The 22,423-nt window shown below is 36.0% G+C and overlaps 1 protein-coding gene across 1 annotated transcript; it reads left to right on the plus strand.

The window, feature by feature from the left end:
* The first annotated feature begins 2,430 nt into the window (after positions 1–2,430).
* Positions 2,431–8,863, plus strand: DEFB112 (defensin beta 112). The gene is made up of 3 exons (XM_006765723.1): positions 2,431–2,497; positions 4,299–4,439; positions 8,697–8,863. Exons 1-3 carry the CDS (start codon positions 2,431–2,433, stop codon positions 8,861–8,863), a joined length of 375 nt encoding a protein of 124 aa, XP_006765786.1.
* The last annotated feature ends 13,560 nt before the right edge of the window (positions 8,864–22,423 follow it).

A 22,423-nucleotide genomic window follows, 5' to 3' on the forward strand; every position in this document is an offset into this window, starting at 1 on the left:
GATTGCAAGTTTTCTAAAGTAAATGTATAAGAACACATTTATTATATTTCAGTAATGTTAGGGGCCTATTGTCAGAAAGAAACCCATCTGAAATTCAGGCATAGTGAGGGGAACATTAATGCCATCTCGATCAAGAGAAGACTTACTGAATTTTAAATCTTTTAAATAAAGAGTTCTGATCATATAAAAATAGCTACTACATAAAGAAACAAATGAGGATTAAATTAAATATGTTTTTCACTCTTTAAGGTAAAAAGATTGAAAAATAATAGAGCAAATAATATTTTATCATCACTTCGTTATCTGTAAACACTGCTTCCCCAATCCTTGTACTAATTTCTTATGCACTTTTGAACATATGAAATATTAACTCTAAATCAGAAGTATATTCCAAACTCTTGGTACTGTGGATGAAAGAACCACAGTTGATGGTTGCAAGGAAAAATGTGACAGAAAGGTTAGATGGGGATAGTTCACCCTTTTCATTTTTCCTGCCAAATAAATACATATGGAGTGCCAGCAGATTTTCTCATTGATGTTGAATAGAGAGAATGGAACAGTTTGGGCCCCTCAGTTCAACAAGAAACAACTTGTTAATTTTGTAATTCTTCATCTCTCTTTACATAGTTATTTTTTTAGAATTGATTTCTTAGGCTGGATTTTTTTATTTTCCTCTCACTTCTTTTCCATAAAGCATTTAAAAATATAAAAAAAATCTTTTTATGGTGATTAAAAATAATAAAGTAATTTCTTAGGAATAAGGGCAAACTTAATTGGAGAGACTCTGCTTCTGAAGAGGATGGTCTCAGCAGTCCAAAGGGAAGTATTTTCTTTGTTTCTTGACAAGCAGAGGGCAAATAAATGTTGTGCGTTTTCATTACCTAAGATCACATGGTTATTGATAAACTTAAATATTGTAGGTCCCAAACCACTAATTGTGTTAATAATTTGCTTCTCTATAACTGAATAAGGATAATTATGAAGTGAAGAGAATGAAGTAGGATAAAATATTTAATGTACTTGTTGTATTCATTTCTGCTTTAATTTCCATAGTCTATGTTTTTCTTATTAGATAAAAAAAAAATCCCTTGTCCAGAAACATTGTAATATTCACTCTCCAATGTTGAACTTTGAGCTATAAGAGGGAAAATATTACACTCAGAAGACATATAAGAAACTATTTTCATACAACATAGGTGGCATTTATCCTACTGAATTGTCATATATTTCTTTTCTTATCTTTTCAAAAATAAGTTGTTTCTCAGAACATTGACAAGGTATTTTTATCTGTTTCATACTACTATCTATATCTAAAATGGCTATGAGTTAATAATAGAATAGTGATCAACAAATCCAAGCATTCCTAAATTATTCAGTTATCTATGATTTAAAATTCTTTATATCTATAAACAAAAATATAATTTAAATAATACAAATAATAAATGTTTAAAGGAATAGTCTAGTCCTTCTATGTAATATAGATCCTGTAGAATGTGTTTATCATGTTGGACAACCAGAGCAATGATTGAGATGATGCTTACCTGTTTAAAAAGAGAGTGGTTCCCTTGTCCTACATGAGGCCTGGGTCAAAAAATATTCTAAGTGAATTGGCAGTAATGTTTTATATTGCTGTGGTGTGTTTTTTTTCCCTTCAGATTTAATAAAGACAATATCCAAAATACAGTTCTATTTAGCTTTAGCCTTTGGAGGAAAATAACGTTATTTCACCTTTGTCATATCTTTGGGAAAGAATAGAATAGAAAATCAAAGAGGAATTCTCATAACAGAATTCCTACTCACTTTCAGTTAAATTCCAGTAAATTGTTTTTAATAGAACTCAGAATTTAATTCCAGTTACTCAACTAGTACTTTTTTCTCTCTCTTTTTTTAGTACTTATTTTTACCCATGACAATGAGATATCCTATCTTCTTCACAACAACGAGAGCTGCAATAGGCACGTGGTAGGTGTTTAATTTCTGTTGAGTTAACCTTAAATGAAGATTGACCTGAATGGTTTGACATATGTCAGATGATGGTAAAATTCTCAGTCATGTTCTAAGCTCTAAATAGAAGGTTTTATAATTTTTCATTAACATTTTATAGAGTGTAGAAATTGGTTGTAGAAAGAAATAATTTTTGGACATATCCCTTCATTGCTTTATTCAGGAAGCCTTGCCAAGATTCTGAATATTGATACATGTTGTCATGGCCAACAACCTCTGTTGCTGTAGAATAAGGACAATTAATGTTCACTGGGACTCTTTTATATCCAGATGCTTAGTGCCTTCTTTGGCCTTAGACCACTTGCCATCCTGACTTTAGTGCCTTCTCTGGGTGTAGTAAGAGAGAATCAATGGATTTTTGCTCCTAACATCTGCTCATGGGGTCTGGAGAACAATTTCAGTTGCTTTTCTCCAATATCTACTACGATGGACTTTGGAAAACTTGCAAGTGGGGTCAAAAATAACTCCAAACTACACAGAAAAGAAGAGAAAGGCAATCTGATGTTATAACACAGGATATTTTCACATTGACATTTATGAATCCTACTTGAGTGACTACACCCTTCTCCAAGTATAAATAAGTTATATAAGGTAATTTTCAAACATATCAGTACGCAGTCATTATTTTTTTCATATACGTTTTAAATAAAAGTGATGTGTATTATGAAATCACTTAACCACTCTGAATCTCAATAGTTTGTGTGTAAAATTAAATATTCTCAATGGCAATTTCTGTCTAAATTTCCATTTTGGATTTCTCATTACATTAAGATTCATTTTTCACATTAGGGACATTAAAATATTAAATGTGATTATTTAAACACATTTCTCCTGAATATTATGTGAATTGCTACAAAATTATTTTTAACTTGGTCACTCAGCAATTTATATCCATAATATTGTAACTGTTAAAGTTTCTTAACTGACCTCAAGAGGAGTTAGCAGATGATATTTTTCTAGGACAACATACCAGCTTTTTCTAGATACCATCTCTTCTAACAGGACACTATTCATCCAAGCAAGTCAAAGTTTTTACTTTTACTAAGCCTCAGTAATCAAGACTGCAAAAAAGAAGTCTATAAATGAAATTATTATTTTTCTTCCTTATTTTAACAACAACAGAATGAAAACAGAAGGTCTGTGGACTTTTTTCTCCTCAGAAATCATTAATAATGAAGATTCTTTTTTCCTTTATTTTGTTCTTCTTTAGTGTCTTCATTCTATCAGGTAACATGAATATTATTGCCCATGGGGTCAGCATGAAAGGGGAGAAGGGAGGTTGGAATTGTTAAAGTGACTATTATTAACATTATACAAACATTGTATTAATACCATCAGCAAGACCACATTATATTTATATACAGCCCCTAGATAGAAAAAAATACTTGAATACATTTTCAGGGGCAATGCACTAACAAAACCCATAATTAACTTTGATTATGTAAGATTATACATATATCTATATATATATGTAAGTTGTTGGGATAGTGCTACAGTGGTATACTCAATCTCTGAAATGTGTGTTTATTCAATATTTAAATTCTTTCTATTTAATATACTAATAATCTTTTAAATGGGAGTGGAATAATTTATGCTCAGATAAATTTGATGACAGAGGTTAAGTGAGGTTAAATGGCTTGCTGAAAGTAAATTCTTTTTCTCGCTACTTTCCCTGAATCACCACGGTATCTGTCATTACTGAGTTCAAAGGAGATTAACATAAAATAAATGTATTGTATCCCATTCTTTCACTTCTACTCTGCTCTAATGATATTCAAACATAAATAGCTTTTAGCTGACAATTTCTCACCAGAAGAGGACACATGAATGAACTTCAATTGATAATGTAACTCTTGTAACTCAAGGAGTTGGAATTAAGTTAAATAAGTAATTTTTTTCTTCATCATCTTCGTACAAATTAATTGAAACATGCTCATTAAAATTTCATCTATTTCTAGAAGTTTTCTGATACATTATGTAGATTTACCTAGATTTCAATATGGGATGATGCTTTTTTTTCTTAATGGTGACTTTAATAGCTAGCATTTATTCTGCCTTTTGCCCACATTAATTCATTGTTCCTTCTTTACAAAAGCAGTGTGAGGTCATCTTATTAATAATCAAGATGTTCATTTACATATCCAACCCCACTTTAAAGAAATATATGCTATATATGTATTATTTTCTAAAACCTCTTACAGTTTATAGTATTATGAAATAAAGGCAAAAATATTAGTGTCCTTATTTCAAAAACATTTTTCTTATACTTTTGAAGTAACCTTTTTCTTTTGCAGTGGGCTCTGGACAACCTGTTAGCACTTCCATGCCAGGAGCAGTAACATGTAGAAAGAAGTTTGAGAAATTATACTCAGAGATACGTAATCCTTCCACAATATTTGAAAAGGCACAAAATCATGCAGGTAAAATAAACACAGGTAAAATAAAACAAGTATAATTCTATCTTGCATATTTAATTATTAACTGTGAAATGCAATGAAGGAAATATTCTAAATATGTTCTTTGTCCCAGCCCCTAGCTATGTAGCTCTTGTCTTTCACCTTCCAGTTTTATGAATGCGGATTTTATGTTCAAAATGAGAAAGAAGTTTTATTTTAAAGTCATAGAGTCTCATTTTTTATGAAACACTGTCTAGACAAATGTCCTTCCTATTTCTGAGAAAATATTCTCCAATCATTGCTCTCAGCATTGTTTTTTTTTATTTGTTTGTTTGATTTTTAATGTTGCTAGTGCCATTATTCTTAGGATTCAGACTACTGTCTCAGTTTTCCTCATAATTTCTTTTGTAAATCACCACAGTCCATTGTCCATAATCCTAATATTTTTGGAAACATAAAAATATGTCCTATATAATAAAAGGCCAGCCACCATAAGCATAACGACCAGAACAACCAGAGACTAGAACCACCACGGCCCCTCACCAGGCTTCCCCCCCACCTCCCACCATGCAAGCGGTTAGGGGAGATCAGGCAGGCATGCAGAGTGGTTAGGGGCTATCAAGAAGACCAGTGGTTAGGGGAGATCAGGTAGGCAGGCAAGTGGTTAGGGGCGATCAGGTAGGCAGATGGCCCCTTGCAGGGCTGACCCCACCCCCAAGCAAGTGATTAGGGGTGATCAGGAAGGTAGGAAGAGTGGTTAGGGATGATCAGGTAGGCAGGACCGACCAGGTAGGCAGACAGCCCCTCGAAGGGCTGGCCCTGTCCCCCAGCAAAGAAAGAGAGAGGCCCAGGCTACCAGTGGTGACTCTGTGGCAGGTGTGCCGCCAGCCAGAGATTGCCCCACAGAGGGAGGCCCAGGCCAGCCAAGCCATCGTACCCTACAACTGTCGCCTGCAGAGGGAGGCCACCAGTGGCAGAGGAGTGGGAGGAGGGAGAGGAGTGGTCAGCGCTGCACAGAAGGCAAACAGTGGCAGTGGCAGGGGGGGGGGCAGCTGTCTGCAGCCCGGTCGTACCCTACAACTGTCGCCTGTGCAGAGGGACCACCAGTGGCAGAGGAGTGGGAGGAGGGAGAGGAGTGGTCAGCGCTGCACAGAAGGCAAACAGTGGCAGTGGCAGGGGTGGGGCCAGCTGTCTGCAGCCAGGGGAAGGAAAGCCCCAATAGGCCCTGATATCAGGCCAGGCCTAGGGACCCTACACAAGGGGTCCCGGATTGTGAGAAGGGTGCAGGCCAGGCTGAAGGATCCCCCTGAGTGCATGAATTTTCATGCACCGGGCCTCTAGTTCTAAATAATAAAAGCCCAGTAACCGAATGGCAGAACAGCTAGGATGACTGGTCAACCAGTTGCTATGAAGCTCACTCACCACCAGAAGGAAGGTGCTCAATGCATAAGCTTCTCCCTGGTGGTCAGTGCACTACCACAGTGGGAGCGCTGCTTGGCTGACTGGGATGAGCAGCTACTCCACTGTGAACCCCGGGCCATGGGTGGGCTCCAGTGTTGCCTCCTCAACCCAGACTCCTCCTCCTGGCTGACCATGGAGGCTGGGAGGTGGGTTGTGGCCTCAGCAGGACTAAAGCTTACTCTGCCACCTCTCAGTGCTATTGTTCCGGGGCCCAGTCCCAGCTGGGTCCCCTGAAGAGGCAAGTGCTCCGGCTCCATGGAAAATGCTGGACCTGGGAGCAGCCACTCAGAGGGCGGGTAAACAGCCACTCAGCTGTGATGAGCAGCACTCCAACAGTGAGCCATCCCCACAGGCCACGCCCCCCACCAGTGCACAAATCCTGTGCACTAGGCCTCTAGTTGTTATATACAAAAAGTTATTAAAGTATCCTTATTAATTCCAAAGACGGTGTAATTAAGATAACTTGAAGAGGCAATTGAGCAACAGAAGTCTAGACTGGGTGTTGGGGAATGATTTAAAAAGGAACTCTTATCTGTTTTAGTCTTTATCTCAATCATGATTTGACATGCCATTTAGCAAAATGTCTTCTTAAGTTAGCATCTTATAAACTCCTTGTGAGTGATATAAGTAAATTTCTATGGGAGGGTAAAGAAAGAGTTACTTTGTGATAGTGTTAAGAAAAAGACTGAGTGATGAGGCTTTGGTCAAGTTAATATACATAGGGACCACATGTTTTCTTTAGTTTTGCTTTGCTTTGTTTTGCCACTATATCAATGCTAAAATGTGGTTATGACAGTGCTTGCTGTACAGTAGGTACTCAATAAAGATTTATTTAATGAATCAATGAGTGAATGAATAGATAGATGCATGGATGGGGGGAAAGAGGAGAACTAAAGAAAGAGTCTTGAGGATTGCACACATTTAGAGAGCAAAAAGAAAGAAAAAGATGAAGACAAAGATATTACATAGATATCTGATACATATTAATACATTAAGCTTTGAATTTATATTTTATGGTTTTTATTATAATACAAGAAAATATTTTTAGAAAGAAAAGAATGCAAGAGTTTGGGCAAAATTGTTCTTTTCTCAGAATGCTCTGTGTAATATGTTGTTCTGTGTTTAGGCCTATGCTGAGGTTGTTTGGATTATGAGACATACCTTCCTCATCTGAGAGTAAATATTGGGTTTATACTATTTTTATTTTTAGTTACAAATAATGTGCAATTGCCAGCCAAACGGCCATTTAGAGTGCTAGCTCCAAAACTGATCTGCAAATACAGCATATTATTAAAGAACTAGAGGCCCGGTGCATAAATTCATGCATGGCTGGGGTCTGGCTGGCCTGCCCCTATTGGAGCCAATCAGGCCAAGCCAGCCAGGGGGAAGGGCTTTGGGCCAGCCCCACCCCTGATTGGGACAGGGGAGGGGGCTATTAGGGGCAGGGCTGGTCGGCAGGAGGGGCCACAACAGTTGGCCAGCCAGCCCCACCCCCAAGTTGAACTCCCAGTCAAGGGGACAATTTGCATATTAGCCTTTTATTATATAGGATAGGATACTGAGGGATAGTGTTGTCTCAAAATCTTCCTTGCCTAAAATGCTTGCTGCAAAATGTATCAGTAATATTACTCCTTTATTTTAAGTGATATGTATATAAAAACCCTCTGTAAAAATATTGTACTAAAATATTTTTAGTAAAGGGGTTGATTAATTACAGAGTTAAATAAATTTAATTTCAAAATAAAATGAATAGGTATGTGGGATGAAAGCATGCTGATAGGCATCATTGACAATGGCTCATCCACTCTGGCTCACCTTTTAAAATATGTCTGGTAGGGCCTGATTATATTGGCCCTGGATGGCAGATATATACTTTCTAAGACAAGATATTTCATGATTACAATAAAATCTTTACATGTTAAAAAGTTATTTATTATATTTAACCAAAACCTGGCTCTCCATTAATCTGCACCATTTATTTCTAGTTTTGTTCTGTGGGGATACAGGAAATGAAAAGAAAAAACAAAACAAAAACCACTTCTTACATTTCAGAACTTCCATTAGGGACAAAAACACCTCATTTCTAAATCTCTAAGTCATTCCTTATGATTGTTGACATTACAAAACCAAAGGAATTACAATGCAAAGTGAGATTGAGAAAAACACATTTTTTAAAAGTATTTGTTGTTTTGGAAACCTAAGTGTGAGAGAGGGAAAAAGGGGGGAAGGGCGGAGTAGCACAGACAAATTAAGTGCCTTTCAGAAATGATCATACCTTCTGTTAATTTCCCATTCGTTATGCTAATTTCCCAAAATATCTGTTTTTAAGCAGAACTCCTCAGGTGAGGGTGGGGTGCAGATCCAAGAAGACTGTAGATATGTGAATGAAGGAATGCAGTAGTTTTCAGTATTTTAGAACAACTGAAGTCAGGATACAATGAACAATGAAACCTTATGGAGGAGGAAAGGGCAAAGTTTATGAATAACAAAGGAGAAGATGGCGCTTGGCCCCCTCATTATTCAATGGCCCCAGGGGATGATCAAGACAGACAGAGGGGGGCATTAATAAATTGCCAGCTCTCCAGGTATCTCTTATTGGTTCACTACCTAATCAACTGAAATGTGTAAGGGCGAGACATTTAGCTTAGGAATTGGAAGCTGGTTGGTTTCCTTGATTTGCTTTGGTATAGATAGGGACAGAAATTTTTTAAAAAAGAAAAAGTAAAAAAGAATTTTCTTTCCTCTGTGGTCTCTATTTCTTTGTGTGACTTCTATGAAATCTTGGCATTTTTTAACTTGGATTATTAATTCCATCTGTTCTTGCTTTTCTTTCAGCTTCAAGTAAAGAGGACCGTTTTGTTTTTAATCGTTCAGAGATATGTGTAAAGCTAAGTGGCCAATGTAAAAAGAAGTGTGGCGAAAAAGAATTTAGGATGGTATATTGTGTAATACCTACAGTTTTCTGCTGCATCAGAGAATGTGAACCTGAGGAGTACTACTAACTGGAGAGCCTCATTCACAAAAAAGAGGACCAACATCAACTGTCTTCTCAATCCTTCATTCCTTCCCTTACTTCATTTGTGGCCTAGTGTTTCTGTCCATACATGCCTCTGATGGATAAAGAATTAAATAAAACATATTTCAGCCTGAATCCCTATGAGCACTGTGCTTGCTTGGAAGAAAGAGTCAGAATACAGAGTGGAGCTTTGAATTCAGGAATAGATGTAGAGTGAAGAACAGTCCGTGTTGGAACTACCTTGTTAAATGTAATTCTGGGGCCAATACTACGTGTAGTATGCTGCTATAATGGTCTGTGTGCAGGGTCTGAGGGTGGACATAAGTTTTCAACTCCTGTGGGTAAATACCAAGAATCATTATTGCTGAATTGTATGATAACATATGCTTAGTTTTATAAGAAACTACCAAACTCTCTTAAAAGAGGCCATATCATTTTGCATTCCCACCAGCAGTGAAGGAGAGCTCCTGTGGATCCCTGCCCTCTTCATCATTTAGTTTGTCAGTGTTCAGTTTTGGGCCCTTCCAATAAGTGTGCGATGGAATCTCGTTGTTTTCATTTGCATGCCATATAATTTAGAACATATTTTTTTGTATGCTCATTTTTCCCATCTGCATATCCTCTTTGGTGAGGGGTCTGTTAAGGTCTTTTGCCCATTATTTAATAAGATTATTTGCCTATTGTTGAGTTTTAAGTGTCCTTTGAATATTTTGAATAACAGTATTTTATTAAATGTCTCTTTTGCAAATATTTTCTTCTAGTCTCTGGCTTATCTTCTCATTTTCTTCACATTGTTTTTTCCATAGAGCAGTGTCTTTTTTAAATAAATTTTAATTTATTAATTATTTATTTAATAGATTATGTCTTTGGTGTTCAAGTATCTAAAATGCCAACACCATTCCCAAGGTCATTTGTGTTTTGTTTTATGTTATCCTAGAGGAGTATTTTGCGTTTAGATCTGTGGTCCATTTTGAATTAATTGTTGGCAAGAGTAGAAACTGTCTAGATTTGATGATTTTTTTGTTTTCATGTGGATGTCTAACTATTCCATCACCATTTGTTAAAAAGACAATCATTGCTCAATTATATTTCCTTTTCTCCTTTATCAAAGATTGTGTGGCTATATTTATGTGGATCTATTTATGGGTTCTTTATTCTATTCCATTGATCTGCTTGTCTATTCTTTTGCCAACATCCCCACTGTCTTGGTTAGTGTAGTCTTATAGTAAGTCTTGACATCAGGTTGAGGCAGTCCTCTAACTTTGTTCTCCAAACAAAATTTAGAATCAGTTTGTGGATATCTACAAAGTAACTTCCTGGGTTTTTGATGTGATTGCATTAAAATCTATAGAATAAGTTGGGAACAACTGACATCTTGACAATATTGAATCTTCCTATCCATGAGCATGGAATTTATTTAGTTCTTTAATTTCATTCATCAGAGTTTTGTACTTTTTCTAATATACATATATTTTTAGATTTATACCTTAGTAGTACATGTTTGGGGTAAATGGTATTATGTTTTTACTTTCAATTTTCACATGTTTATTATTAGTATGTAGGAAAGTGGTTGTTTATGTATATTTACCTTGTATCCTACAACCTTGCTGTATTTGCCTACTAGTTCCATGAAGGTTTTTGGGGGGAGGAAGGTCACAGGGGGATCCTTTCAGATTTTCTACATAGATGATCATGTCATCTGTGAACAGTGATAGTTTAATGTATGCCTTCCCAACCAATATACTTTTTATTTCCTTCTCTTATCTTGTTGCATTAGAATTTCCAGTGTTATGTTGAAAGGGGGTGATAAGAGGGACATCCTTGCCTTGTAGTTTATCTTAATGTGCAAGCTTCAAGTTTCTCACCATTAGGATGTTAGCTGTATAATTTTTATAGATTTTTTAATCAAGTTGAGAATGTTCTCCTCTATTCCTAGTTTACTGATATTTATTTTTTAAATCATGAATGCTGGATTTTTGTAAGATTTTTTTTGTTTATATTGATATGATCAAGTCATTTTTCCGTTTTGAGCTTGTTGATGTAATGGATCACATTAATTGATTTTTGAATGTTTAGCCATCTTGCATACCTGGGATAAATCTCTTGGGCATAATGCATAATATTTTATACAGTGTTAGATTTGATACATTAATATTTTGTTGAGTTTTGCATCTGTGTTTATGAGCAATATTGGTTTGTAGTTTTCTTCTCTTGTAATGTCTTTGTCTAGTTTTGGTATTGAGAGAACATTTTTAAGCTGATGATGTTTTTTTACATCAAACGTTATATTTTACAGTAGAATATTACATACTTTTCTACAAGTTCAGAAACAAATTTAAAATGTCACTTTAACAACATTTCTATACATTATATTTCACAAGTACTATAATCTAAGAATGACAAATAGAATAAAAAGTGAAAAGAAAGAAAGCTCTCATTATTCACACCATATGATTGCATATATAGAAATTGTTAAATCTGTAATCTACTAGAATAAATATATCAATTTAGCAAGATCCCTAAACAAATTTAATACTAAAATGTAAATTATATTATTGTACATAAAAAAACAAGTTAAAAATTTTAAATGATACTCCTTAAACTATTTTATATTTTTATTATATTTTTTATTGATTGCAGAGAGGCAGAGACAGATAGAAACATCAATGATGGGAATCATGGATCAATTGCCTCCTACACACCCTCTATCGGGGATCAAACCGGCAACCTAGGCATGTTCAACAAACAGGAATGGAACCGTGACCTCCTGGTTCATAGGTCGGCATTCAACCACTGAGCAGCACTGGATGAGCTGCAAATATTGGTTATTTTCTCTACATTGATTTACAGATCAAATAAATTACAGTCAAAATTTCAGCAGGCTTCCCCTCACTCCTTAAATTGCCAATTTAATTCTGAAATGTGTATGGAAATGCAGAACCAGAAAAAGACAAGATAATTTTGAAAAGAACGAAGTTAGAGAACTTATTCTACTCAATACTAAGACCTGATATATAGCCATGGTAGTTAGAATAGTATGGTATCGGTGCAAGTCTAGAAGCAAACCTATAAGTTCAGAGTCACTTGATTTATACCATAAGACTACAGAGGAGAGAGGAAAGAATGAACTTTTAACAAATAATACTTTTTACTTGAATATCATGTGGGGGGGAATTGTATCTTAAATAGTTCCAGATGGATTACAGATATAAATGTGGATGATAAAACAGTAAACATGGAGCATCTTCATAACCAGGAATATCAAATATAATATTTTAAAAACTCAAAATAATCATAAAAGTGTGTATTGATTACTTATTTTACTTATAATCATTTTTTCTTTTGTTTTAATACAAACCATATTTTTTAGGCCCCATTGATTTCTGTTTTCTTGATGAATCCAGCCAATTGAAGATACCACAGGAAGAGTGCATGATGGATGAGAAAAACCTCAATATTTTTACTTCTTCCTCTCTGTTTCAAGGCAGTGTTTCCTGGCACTGTTGGCTAATTCTCTTTTTGGTTACAACTCCCATCATGGTCTCATCTCTCTTCATCTTGGTAACCTCCATCATAGTTCTAGATCCCACTGTATAAACAACTATAGCTTTTAGATTCTGGAAATACAACTCCTGTCTTTGTCTCCAGCTCCAGGCACAGTAGCAGGCAGCAGACACCTGCTATAGCTAATTTTTGAATTACATTGCCATTCTGTTTGGCTTCTCAACTTCTCTCTTACCAGTTTAGCAAAATTATGTGTTTTAAAATGCCAGTTGGATTATTTAGTTTTGTTCCTTTGATTATACAACTTTAAAAAGAAAGAAACAATTAAAATAAATGATAAATTGAATAAATACAATTACATTTAAAAGCTCTCTAGAGTTTAATACATATACACAGACATAGCTATATTCCCACACACACAAGATATTTTTCTTAGTGTTTATATTTTATGGAACCTTACATATAGAAAGTTCTTCCCTCAAATTAGAAATGATTTTTCTAAAGAAAATAAATTAAACATGTGCCATGTACTTTTCTCACAGTATCCTCTTTCTACAAATGAGGAATCTTGGGGATTGAGGAGTTAAAGAATGCAGACTCCCAAAATAAGTCAAGGATATTCAAATTCATAGCTTAATATGCTCTCATCACATCCTGCTATCCTATGGAATGAAAGAGCTGATATGAACCTCAAGTTTTAAGATCCAGAGCAGTCAGAGACAAAGCTGTGTTTACTGACATATTTAGCTAAGCATGTGTAATGCATCCTTGGTTTATTACAAGTTGCTTAGTCCTTGAAATCAGGCAAATGAATCTTGAAAGATCTTTGCATTACAAAGACCTATCATAATGACCATAACTCCACAAAAACAGTTCACTGAAGAGATAATTTTAAATATGTAATGTTTCTTCATCTAGTAATAATTATTCAAATGTGAGTATATGTAGCTTTTATATTCAGGTCACTATACTATGGATTATCAATTGAAGGATTGGAGATAAATATGAGCCCTGGTTTAGTAATCCCATGATGCCTTAGGAATGCTTCCTTTTCTTACAATTCTTCAATGTCCCCAAGTGTTGTAATAACACTCCCAGCATTCTCCCTGTAAGTTTTCACATTAATTTGGACTGAAGGGGACATCTGTAATACTTTCAACAATAAAAATAAATTTTAAAAAAGACACTATGTTCAGAGAATCCAGCTTTCAGGAATATGCAATATTGGATACTGGTGACTATGCCTCAAGTTTCCAATTTTCAAATTGTGGTTCTCCTATTTATTAGCAAGGTGACCCTAAGCTATTTGGTTATATTTTAAACCTTTAGTTTTCTCTTTTATAAAATGGAAACAATTATAGTACATATTTATAAGAATTAAGTCTTAGAAAAGCATAATATACATATCATTATGGGTGGTGGTGATTGTAGTGGTAATATTTTTTTATTTTTTTTTAAATATATTTTATTGATTTTTCACAGAGAGGAAGGGAGAGAGATAGAGAGTTAGAAACATCGATGAGAGAGAAACATCGACCAGCTGCCTCCTGCACATCTCCTGCTGGGGATGTGCCCACAACCCAGGTACATGCCCTTGACTGGAATCGAACCTGGGACCTTTCAGTCCGCAGGCCGACGCTCTATCCACTGAGCCAAACCGGTTTCGGCGATTGTAGTGGTAATATTAGTAAAAGCTGGTCTGGATTTAAAGTCACAAATACATATGATACTTTCAGTTTGGTTGAATGGCAGAATAATGCTTAATTACTTAAATTAAATTAATAAAATAGCAAATACTAAATAACAGGCAATTTATAATCCTTGGAGATAATATTTTTAATAGTATGAGTCAAGGTGGGATAAATATGGAAAAAGATATTTGGTAATGTTTATACCCTTCTCCTTCTACACATGACTTTCACCTTTAACAATCTAAGTTATGAATAGATAAGACAAAATTAACATTTTTACTCTATATTGCAATTAAAAGGGAGCATTAACATGAACACACACACACACACACACACACACACACACACACACCCCTACACAGAGTGGAAAAGTGCCAGCTCTCCATATATGTATGGTCAGAGACTAAATTAGTGTCTTATGTTTGTCACATTTTCTTAACTTGTATATTTAACAAACTAGAGGCCCAGTAAACAAAATTTGTGCATGGCCTCCACCCGACCTGCACCCTGTCCATTCCAGGACCCTTTCAGGGGATGTCCAACAGCCAGTTTAGACCTGAAATCCCTCTCACAGTCTGGGACCACTGGCTCCTAACCACTCACCTGCCTGATCGCCCCTAACCACTTCTGCCTGCCTGCACGGCCACTCCTAACTGCCCTCCCCTGCCAGCCTGGTCATCCGTAACTGCTCTCCCCTACTGGCCTAGTTGCCCCTAACCACCTCTGCCTCGGCCCCCGCCACCGTGGCTTTTTTGGAAGGATGTCTAGAAGGATGTCTGGAAGATGTCCAGTCTAATTAGCATATTACCCCTTTATTAGTATAGATAATGACGAAAAAATTGAGTCTTATCTCATGCAATATTCTGTTGCTTTGCTAGAGTGGTGAGACAACCAACAGTCTTTAACTTTGGGAAGCTCATATTTCAGGCAGAAAGCAAACATAAAAATTATAGATAGGCTGTAAATAGTATTATTATATATGGTAATAATGAAAAATTAGAGTAAGCCAATAGTTTGAAGATTTTTTTTGTTTTGTTTTGCCAAGTGGTAGACAAACCAAGCTACAGTAATGATTTTTGCACTTCAGGTTGATGTGATGATGCAAGTTCATACTATTATATTTCACAGAATTTTCTATAACTCTTTGTCATACCACTTGTGTTAAATCTTTTGCTTATGAGATTACTAACTGCAAGACTGTAGAGAAAAAGTCAATCTTTTGAAAAATCCTTCTTTGGAGTCTGTGCTTATCTTTATAAGCTACTTATCCTTTTTTTTGCAGAAATGTCTTTAATAGGGATTTCTCAGTTTACTTAAAGCTTTAAGTCTTTCTATCATAATTGCTGTTACTGTTCATTTTCTGTTACTAATTTATTTTTTAAAAAATCTGTGCCCATTCATTTGGATTTGAAATATCCTTAGAAGGGTAAGTAAAGACTTCTGTCCATTATACAAGAACATTTATTTTTAAAATTTATTTTAATAGACTTGCTTTTCAGGACAGTTTTAATTTCAAGGTAAAATTGTGAGGAAGTTACAGCGGTTTCTTCTCTAACCTTGCCCCACACAAGCATAGCCTCCCCCATTGTCAACTTCCCCCACCAGAGTGGTACATTTGTTACTACTGATGAATCTACACTGACACATCATTACCACCCAAAATTTATAGTTTACATTATGGTTCACTCTTGGGGCTGTACATTCTGTGGGTTTTGACAAATTTGAAATGACATCTATCCGCCATTATAGTATCATACAGAGTAGCTACACTGCATTAAAAATCCATGTTATGCCTATTTATGCCCCCCTCCCCCATGGCAACCACTGATATTTTTAGTTTTCATTATTTTGCCTTTTCCAAAATGTCACATAGTTGGAATATACAATATATATAGCCTTTTCAGACTGGCTTCTTTTACTTAGTAATATGCATTTAAGCTTCATCCATATCTTTTCATGTTAAGGAGAGTAAAACATTCTGGGAGTTTTTCAAAGGGGCTTTTTCCTCCTCTCCTTGCTGGGGAGAGGGAATTTTTCTCCACTCTTCACCCTGATAACCTGGTGGGCTCTTGAAGATAAAAATGCACAAAAGGCCCTAGCTGATTTGGCTCAGTGGATAAAGTGTCAGACTGCAGACTGAAGGGTCTCAGGTTCAATTCCAGTCAAGAGTACGTGCCCGGGTTTTGGGCTTGATCCCCAGTGGGCGGTGTGCAGGAGGCAGCCAATGAATGATTCTCTCTCATCATTGATGTTTCTATCTCTCTCTCTCTCTCCCTTCCTCTCTGAAATCAATAAAAATATATTTTTAAAAAATGCACAGAAGTGTGAAGGACTCAATAGAACTGGGATCCCAGGAGTGTTTTTCCCTCAAATCAGTCTACAGTCAGTCTTCATCAATCAGTGATGTAGCCTTTAAATGCTCCTACCAGTTTCTGGGTGCAGCTTCTGCTCCAGGTAGGCTATGATTTCTGGCATTTTGGGTTTCAGGGCTGTGGTTTTCTGTGAACTCAATTCTTAGATACTTCTAAGAGTAGTTATTGATTTCCCATTTATTCAGCATTTTTTTTTTTGTTATTGTGAGAATAGAAATGATGACTTCCAAGCTCTTTGTTGGACTGGAAACCAAACTCAGTGTTTTCAGTTACAAAATGAGTATCTCTAAGGTTTATTTTAGGCACATACTGTATGTTTAAAATTTTTCATTATCTGTTTTTTAATATCTGATATTAAAAGAACTAAATATTACATGTTGTTTACATTACCACCGCAGGGCTGAATTATATCAGTGTGATGCCATTTTCCAGAACTATAATTTTAAACTATAAATACTTGCTCCTAAATTGCAATGTCTCATTAAGAGGTCATTCCAAGTATAGCATGAATAGATGACATTTTTATTCACATTTAGTGAATTGTATGCTAAGTATTTTATTTAAATTGGTTCTATGAATCTTTATAAAAGTTCTATGAAGCTGTCCATTAGTTAATTTTAATAAAATTGTATGTAGCCTCCTTAAAGTCCCTTGAAGGAGAAAGAAGATATTCCTTTCATTCATTCTTTAATCATGTTTCTCTTACTCTCAAAGCATGAACATTTGTCCTTTTCAGGGGTATCTTCCCAATCCATTTAGAGCTCTTACTATTGATACAAATTCAGGATTGGTAACATAAGCACTATGTAGAGGCATGATATAAACTGAAGGGAAAAAAAATGTACCCAAATATAACAAAGGAATAACTTTCACATTATGATACACAAATACATGTTGATGGAACTAAAGTAAGTAAAATAAATATCCTAAATATATGTCGTGTGGCACTATGTTTAGAAATGAAATTTTAATATAATCTTAATTCTTCTCTTGCAAAATTTCCAAATACCCATCAAAGTTGTGTATAACATTGCTATATATTTTGTATCAACATACAGATATGTTGTGTTGAAAAAGTTTCACAATTTTCTGAACAGTGTAATTCTTAAACCTGAAGGAGAAAAAACAAATAAGCGACAAAATCAGAATTGGAGGTTGTGATAATTTTGCTTATCATAGATCCTGTTTCCAATCAAGATTTAGGATAGTGTTCCACAAAATTCCAAACCAAGATAGGGTGATATAAAAGAAGAATGACTGGAACAAATAAAGAGTTCAGGAAACACAAGGACAGAAGTAGCCATGTTTGTGAGAAAATCCTGGGAAAATTTTCCCAGAAGAGAGAATACTGGAATAAGGGGCAGGAACTCTGTTGCTTTTGCTTTCCAGGTACCTGAAGCCAAACTTGAGTTTTGGTAAATTCTTAATAGTAATTGCTGAATTAATAATTGAAAGAGGAATTTAAGAAGGAAAAACAAAGAGTTAAGAATCAAAGTTATGATCATACTAACCAATGTCACCCCAAAAAATTAATACAAAATTTAAAAAAATAATATTAAAAAAATTGAAGTTGTAATCTTGGAATGTGCTGCCATTTTCTCTCCTGAAAACACCCTCTAGTATTAATGAAAAAGTGTAAGTCAAGCATTGGGAAACTTTTTGTAAAGATAAAGTATCAGATAGTACACATTTTGGGTTTTATAGTCCACTACTGTCATTGTTGCAATTAACAAGTATGCTGTGGGTAGAAGTAGCCACAGACAACATCTAAACAAATGGGTATGTCGTGTTCAACAATACTTTATTTACCAAACCTTCCATGGTCGAATTTGGCCTGAGAGCCATTTCTGACTCCTGATCTAAATTCACATGGTTTAGGACATTTCATATATCATAGCTAGATTACAATTCCACCTATTCTTTCCTTCCAACAGCCAGAAGTAGAAAAAAAGTGTCACAGCAATATGGTCATGAATATGAATTATGGAAGTTTTCATAGTGAGGGTGAAATGATCTGCAAAGAAATGAAAAGATTTCTTTCTGCTTTGGATCTGAGACCTCTTCTGTAGGTCATTCTATGAGTATTATAAACAGAATGAAACAAAGAGATTCATAAGGCTATGACAGGATCACTTCATAGCATCATTTAGAGGTGAGAACATATGGTCGTGTGTCTTTGTAATGACTAAAAAAGGAAATTTAATATTAAAGCTTGAACAATTCAGAAATAATTGTCATGAAGTTACATGGAGGATTTGCATTTCAGTCCTCCTTCAGTGATTTCATACACACTCTCACAGAGAGTTGATTCTATGGCAATATTTTTCCAAGAACCAGTTCCATGTACCATGGATTTAGTGGTTATAAGTAGATCACAGTGGACCTTAGGCAGTCCAAAAATTTAGAGGAAGCATAATTTAAAAAAATTTATTGTTGAAAATAATACATATGCCCCCCCTTTTCCACCATTGACCCCTTCTTGCCATCCTCCATTCCCCACCCCAGGCCTTCACCACCCTATTATCCATGGGTTATGCATTTATGCATACAAATTCTTTGGTTGGTTTCTACCCTATCCCCCCCCCACACCTTCCCTCTAAGATTCAGCAGTCTGTTGCATGCTGAGGAAGCATAATTTTTGAAAACAAGCTTTCAGTAGTTCTACCCCGTCATGGTCTCTTCAGAAACAACTTTGAGATAAGGAAATGAAAGACTCTAGAATAGATTCAGGTGATTAAGGCCCATTCACTTGGTGAAAGCAGTTGCCCCTCATGAGTTAGCAGAACAAATTCATGAGAACTGAAGAGTATGGAGTGTGTAGAACACTTGTGGTCTTTTCTTGTCCATTATAACTCTGAACGGATCTGTGCAGCAACACTCAATTGAAAGTATTACTATTAAGAGTTCAAACCCATTAGTACAAGGGTTGGGTCATATCTCCAGAAAAGTCACCAAATCTTCTGATGTGATAGCTAAGGGTGAAGGATGTTTAGAATGGATAGTGGAGGACGGAGAGGATAGTACAAGTCAAGACCCAGCAATGAATAAGAGTGATGGAGGCTGAGATTTATCCCCCTATTATCCTTTACTGAGTTTGCCTTTAGGAATAGGACCCAAGAGAATCAAGGAAGAGCTGCTCTTCCAAGGTAAGTGAAGTAAATCTCCATGACACAAAGGGAAGATTTAGCGGTCCATGAAATGGTGAATGTAACTAATTAAGGGCCCCAGCTGGCTTCCCAGTCTAATGGTTCTCCTAACCTTTCCTGACTCTCTCCCTTTTTTTCCCTCCTACAGGCATTTCCAATAATAAACTCCCAGCACATTTAATTCTATGTAGGCATATATTTCTTGCACACATGAACTACACACGATTTACTAGTTTAGTAAGTACTTCAAATGTAGTTTTACTATCTTTATTCGCATACTAGAGGCCTGATGCACAAAATTCATGCATGCGTAGGGTTCCTGGGCCTGGTGGGTAATCAGGGCCAATTGGGGCCTTCTGGCTGCTGGCCAGGGCCTCGTCTCCCTGGCTGCTGGCTAAGGCCTTCCTTTGTTCCACGCTGCCCCCTAGTGGTCATCACATGTCATAGCGAGCGATTGGTCTGGTTAAACTCTCTCGGGGGCAATTTGCATATTAGGCATATATGCAAAACAGTTAAGCATTTTAAAAATAAATAAATAAAGCATTTTATTGCATACATAAAAATGAAAGGTATTGCATAGCTAACAATGCTTTCTGACAGGCCAATATTCACTGTGTCCTCATGATGATAAACAAATTAGTAGCATACATTAATATATCTTAATTCAAGTGGATATAATTATTACTTATAATTTCAGTGCAAAGGGATTACAGAACTAAAAAAAGTCAAACTATTTTTGGGTCAAAAGTTATCTAAATCTACCACATAAAAGATATAAACATGAGCTGGCAAATTTCACCAGTTTTTTTCATTGCTATATTGGAGGGACAGATTCTCAGAGATCCTTATCCCATCATTTTCGTTGACTTAACCCTCCCGGTTAATATTTTCTTATTTATTATTATTTTTTTGTGTGTGTGAGAGAAACATGGGTTTGCTGTTCAACTTACTTATTCCTTCATTGGTTGACTCTTTTATATGCCCTGTCTATGGATGGAACCCACAACCTTGGGGATGATGCTCTAACCATTTGAGAACCCAGCCAGATCATCCAGGTTAATATTTGAATTTTGGTTTTGGGTGTTTGTATCCCCCTCCAAAATGCCATCAACTTATAGCAAATTCCTACTTGACAAATTTTAGTGCTTAATAAATATTTGGTGAGTAAATGCTGCATAGTGATATACTGCAGTGTTCTTCCTCTTATCAGATGATTCTGAATTCTCAGTTTCTTTTTCTTTTCCACAAAGAGAGCATAGCTAAATCAAGGTCCTCACATTCTATTTAAGCCCCAAGTTTCCATTTGGTTTTATAATTTGAAGTACTTTTTTTGTAAAGGATAACAATTGCTGGACAAGTAAGTTAATCTCTCTTGATTTCACTTCCCTCACTTGTAACATGCATGGATTTGATTAGAATTTCTAAAGAAACCTCACATTCTTTACTAAACTATGACATAGATTCTTTAACTCTGTAATTCATTTTTCTGATGTTTTATAGCATGAGTGAATTAGGTTTCTTAGAGTAATATGTGGCCCCTTTACATTATTAGCATTTCAGGGTCTTGTTGGAAATGCAAAATCTTATATTCTATTCTAGGACTACTAAATAGGAAATGCTGGATGAGGGGTCTTGCAATCTGTTTTTAACAAGCCCTCTAGGGGGTAGTGATGTAGCTAATGTTTAAGAATCACTGTCCTAGAAATTCTCTTGACTCTGCGGTAGGAGGTAATTAACTGTTCTCTGACTACAACATCAGTTTCTGGATAGTGTGCAAGACTTGCAGCTCTTCTGCATCTATCCTATCTAATAAAAGATAAAAATGGTAATTGGCGTACGACCAATACCCTTTTCATTGGCTAATCAGGGCTATATGCAAATTAACTGCCAACTAAGATTGGCAGTTAACTGCCAATTAAGATTGACAGTTAACTGCCAACTAAGGGAAAGCAGGAAGAAGCCCCCTGCCACCTACAGTGATCAGAAACCCAGGGGGGGCAGGGCGGGACAGCACAGCTGCCAGCGCAAGCCGCCATCCTTGGCCTCAGGCCGGCCCCAGAAGCCCCAGAAGCCACCCAGAAGCCCCCCAGAAGCTGGTGATTGGGTGGAGATGGGGGTCCCCTGCCCAGACCTGACGCCTCTGTCAGAGGCGTCAGGCCTGGGCAAGAGGCCAATCCTGCAATTGGAGGATGATGGGGGTCAACACCTGAGGGCTCCCAGTATGTGAGAAGGGGCAGGCTGGGCTGAGGGACACTCCCCACACACACACACCAAGTGCACGAATTTCATGCACCGGGCCCCTAGTATGAAATAATAGACTTTGCAATATGAAAATTGGATCAGAAATCACTTCCCTTTCCATAAACAGAATTAAAGCGTTGGATTTAGAATTTTAAAATCAGATAATTTATTATAAGAACTTTATGTCAGACTTAAAAACCTACTGCATAAAGTAATTTGCTCATTAGTGAATCCAGAATTTGCTGATCATATCACATTTAAATAATTACATATTATCTGAATTAAAATAAATCATTCAACCTCCCTGGTTCTCATTGTTTTCATCTGTAAACAAGAATGATCTCAATGGAAACTCCTATAAAACAAAATCCTATAATACTGATTCAGATATTCACTAATTTAATACTATGAGCATCAAAATACTTAGCATTATATATAACATATACCAGAGGATTGCATTTCTGCAACATTTTTACTGCGATGTTTTAGCAATCCTAACCCACATTCTTCAAAAATCCCTTAAAGACTGTGTTTTTATGAGAATATATTAAGGTAACATAATTAGTTGTTACTTTCATGGCAAAACTTAATA

The sequence above is a fragment of the Myotis davidii genome, unplaced genomic scaffold (genome assembly GCF_000327345.1).
Source record: "Myotis davidii unplaced genomic scaffold, ASM32734v1 scaffold240, whole genome shotgun sequence".
In the NCBI taxonomy this organism is placed as follows: domain Eukaryota; kingdom Metazoa; phylum Chordata; class Mammalia; order Chiroptera; family Vespertilionidae; genus Myotis; species Myotis davidii.

Coding starts and splice junctions, on each gene's coding strand:
- DEFB112 (XM_006765723.1), top strand. CDS start 2,431: ATGGACTTTGGAAAACTTGCAAGTGGGGTCAAAAATAACTCCAAACTA. Junction 2,498..4,298: donor ACACAGAAAAGAAGAGAAAG/GCAATCTGATGT, acceptor TTTCTTTTGCAG/TGGGCTCTGGACAACCTGTT. Junction 4,440..8,696: donor TGCAGGTAAAATAAACACAG/GTAAAATAAAAC, acceptor CTTTTCTTTCAG/CTTCAAGTAAAGAGGACCGT.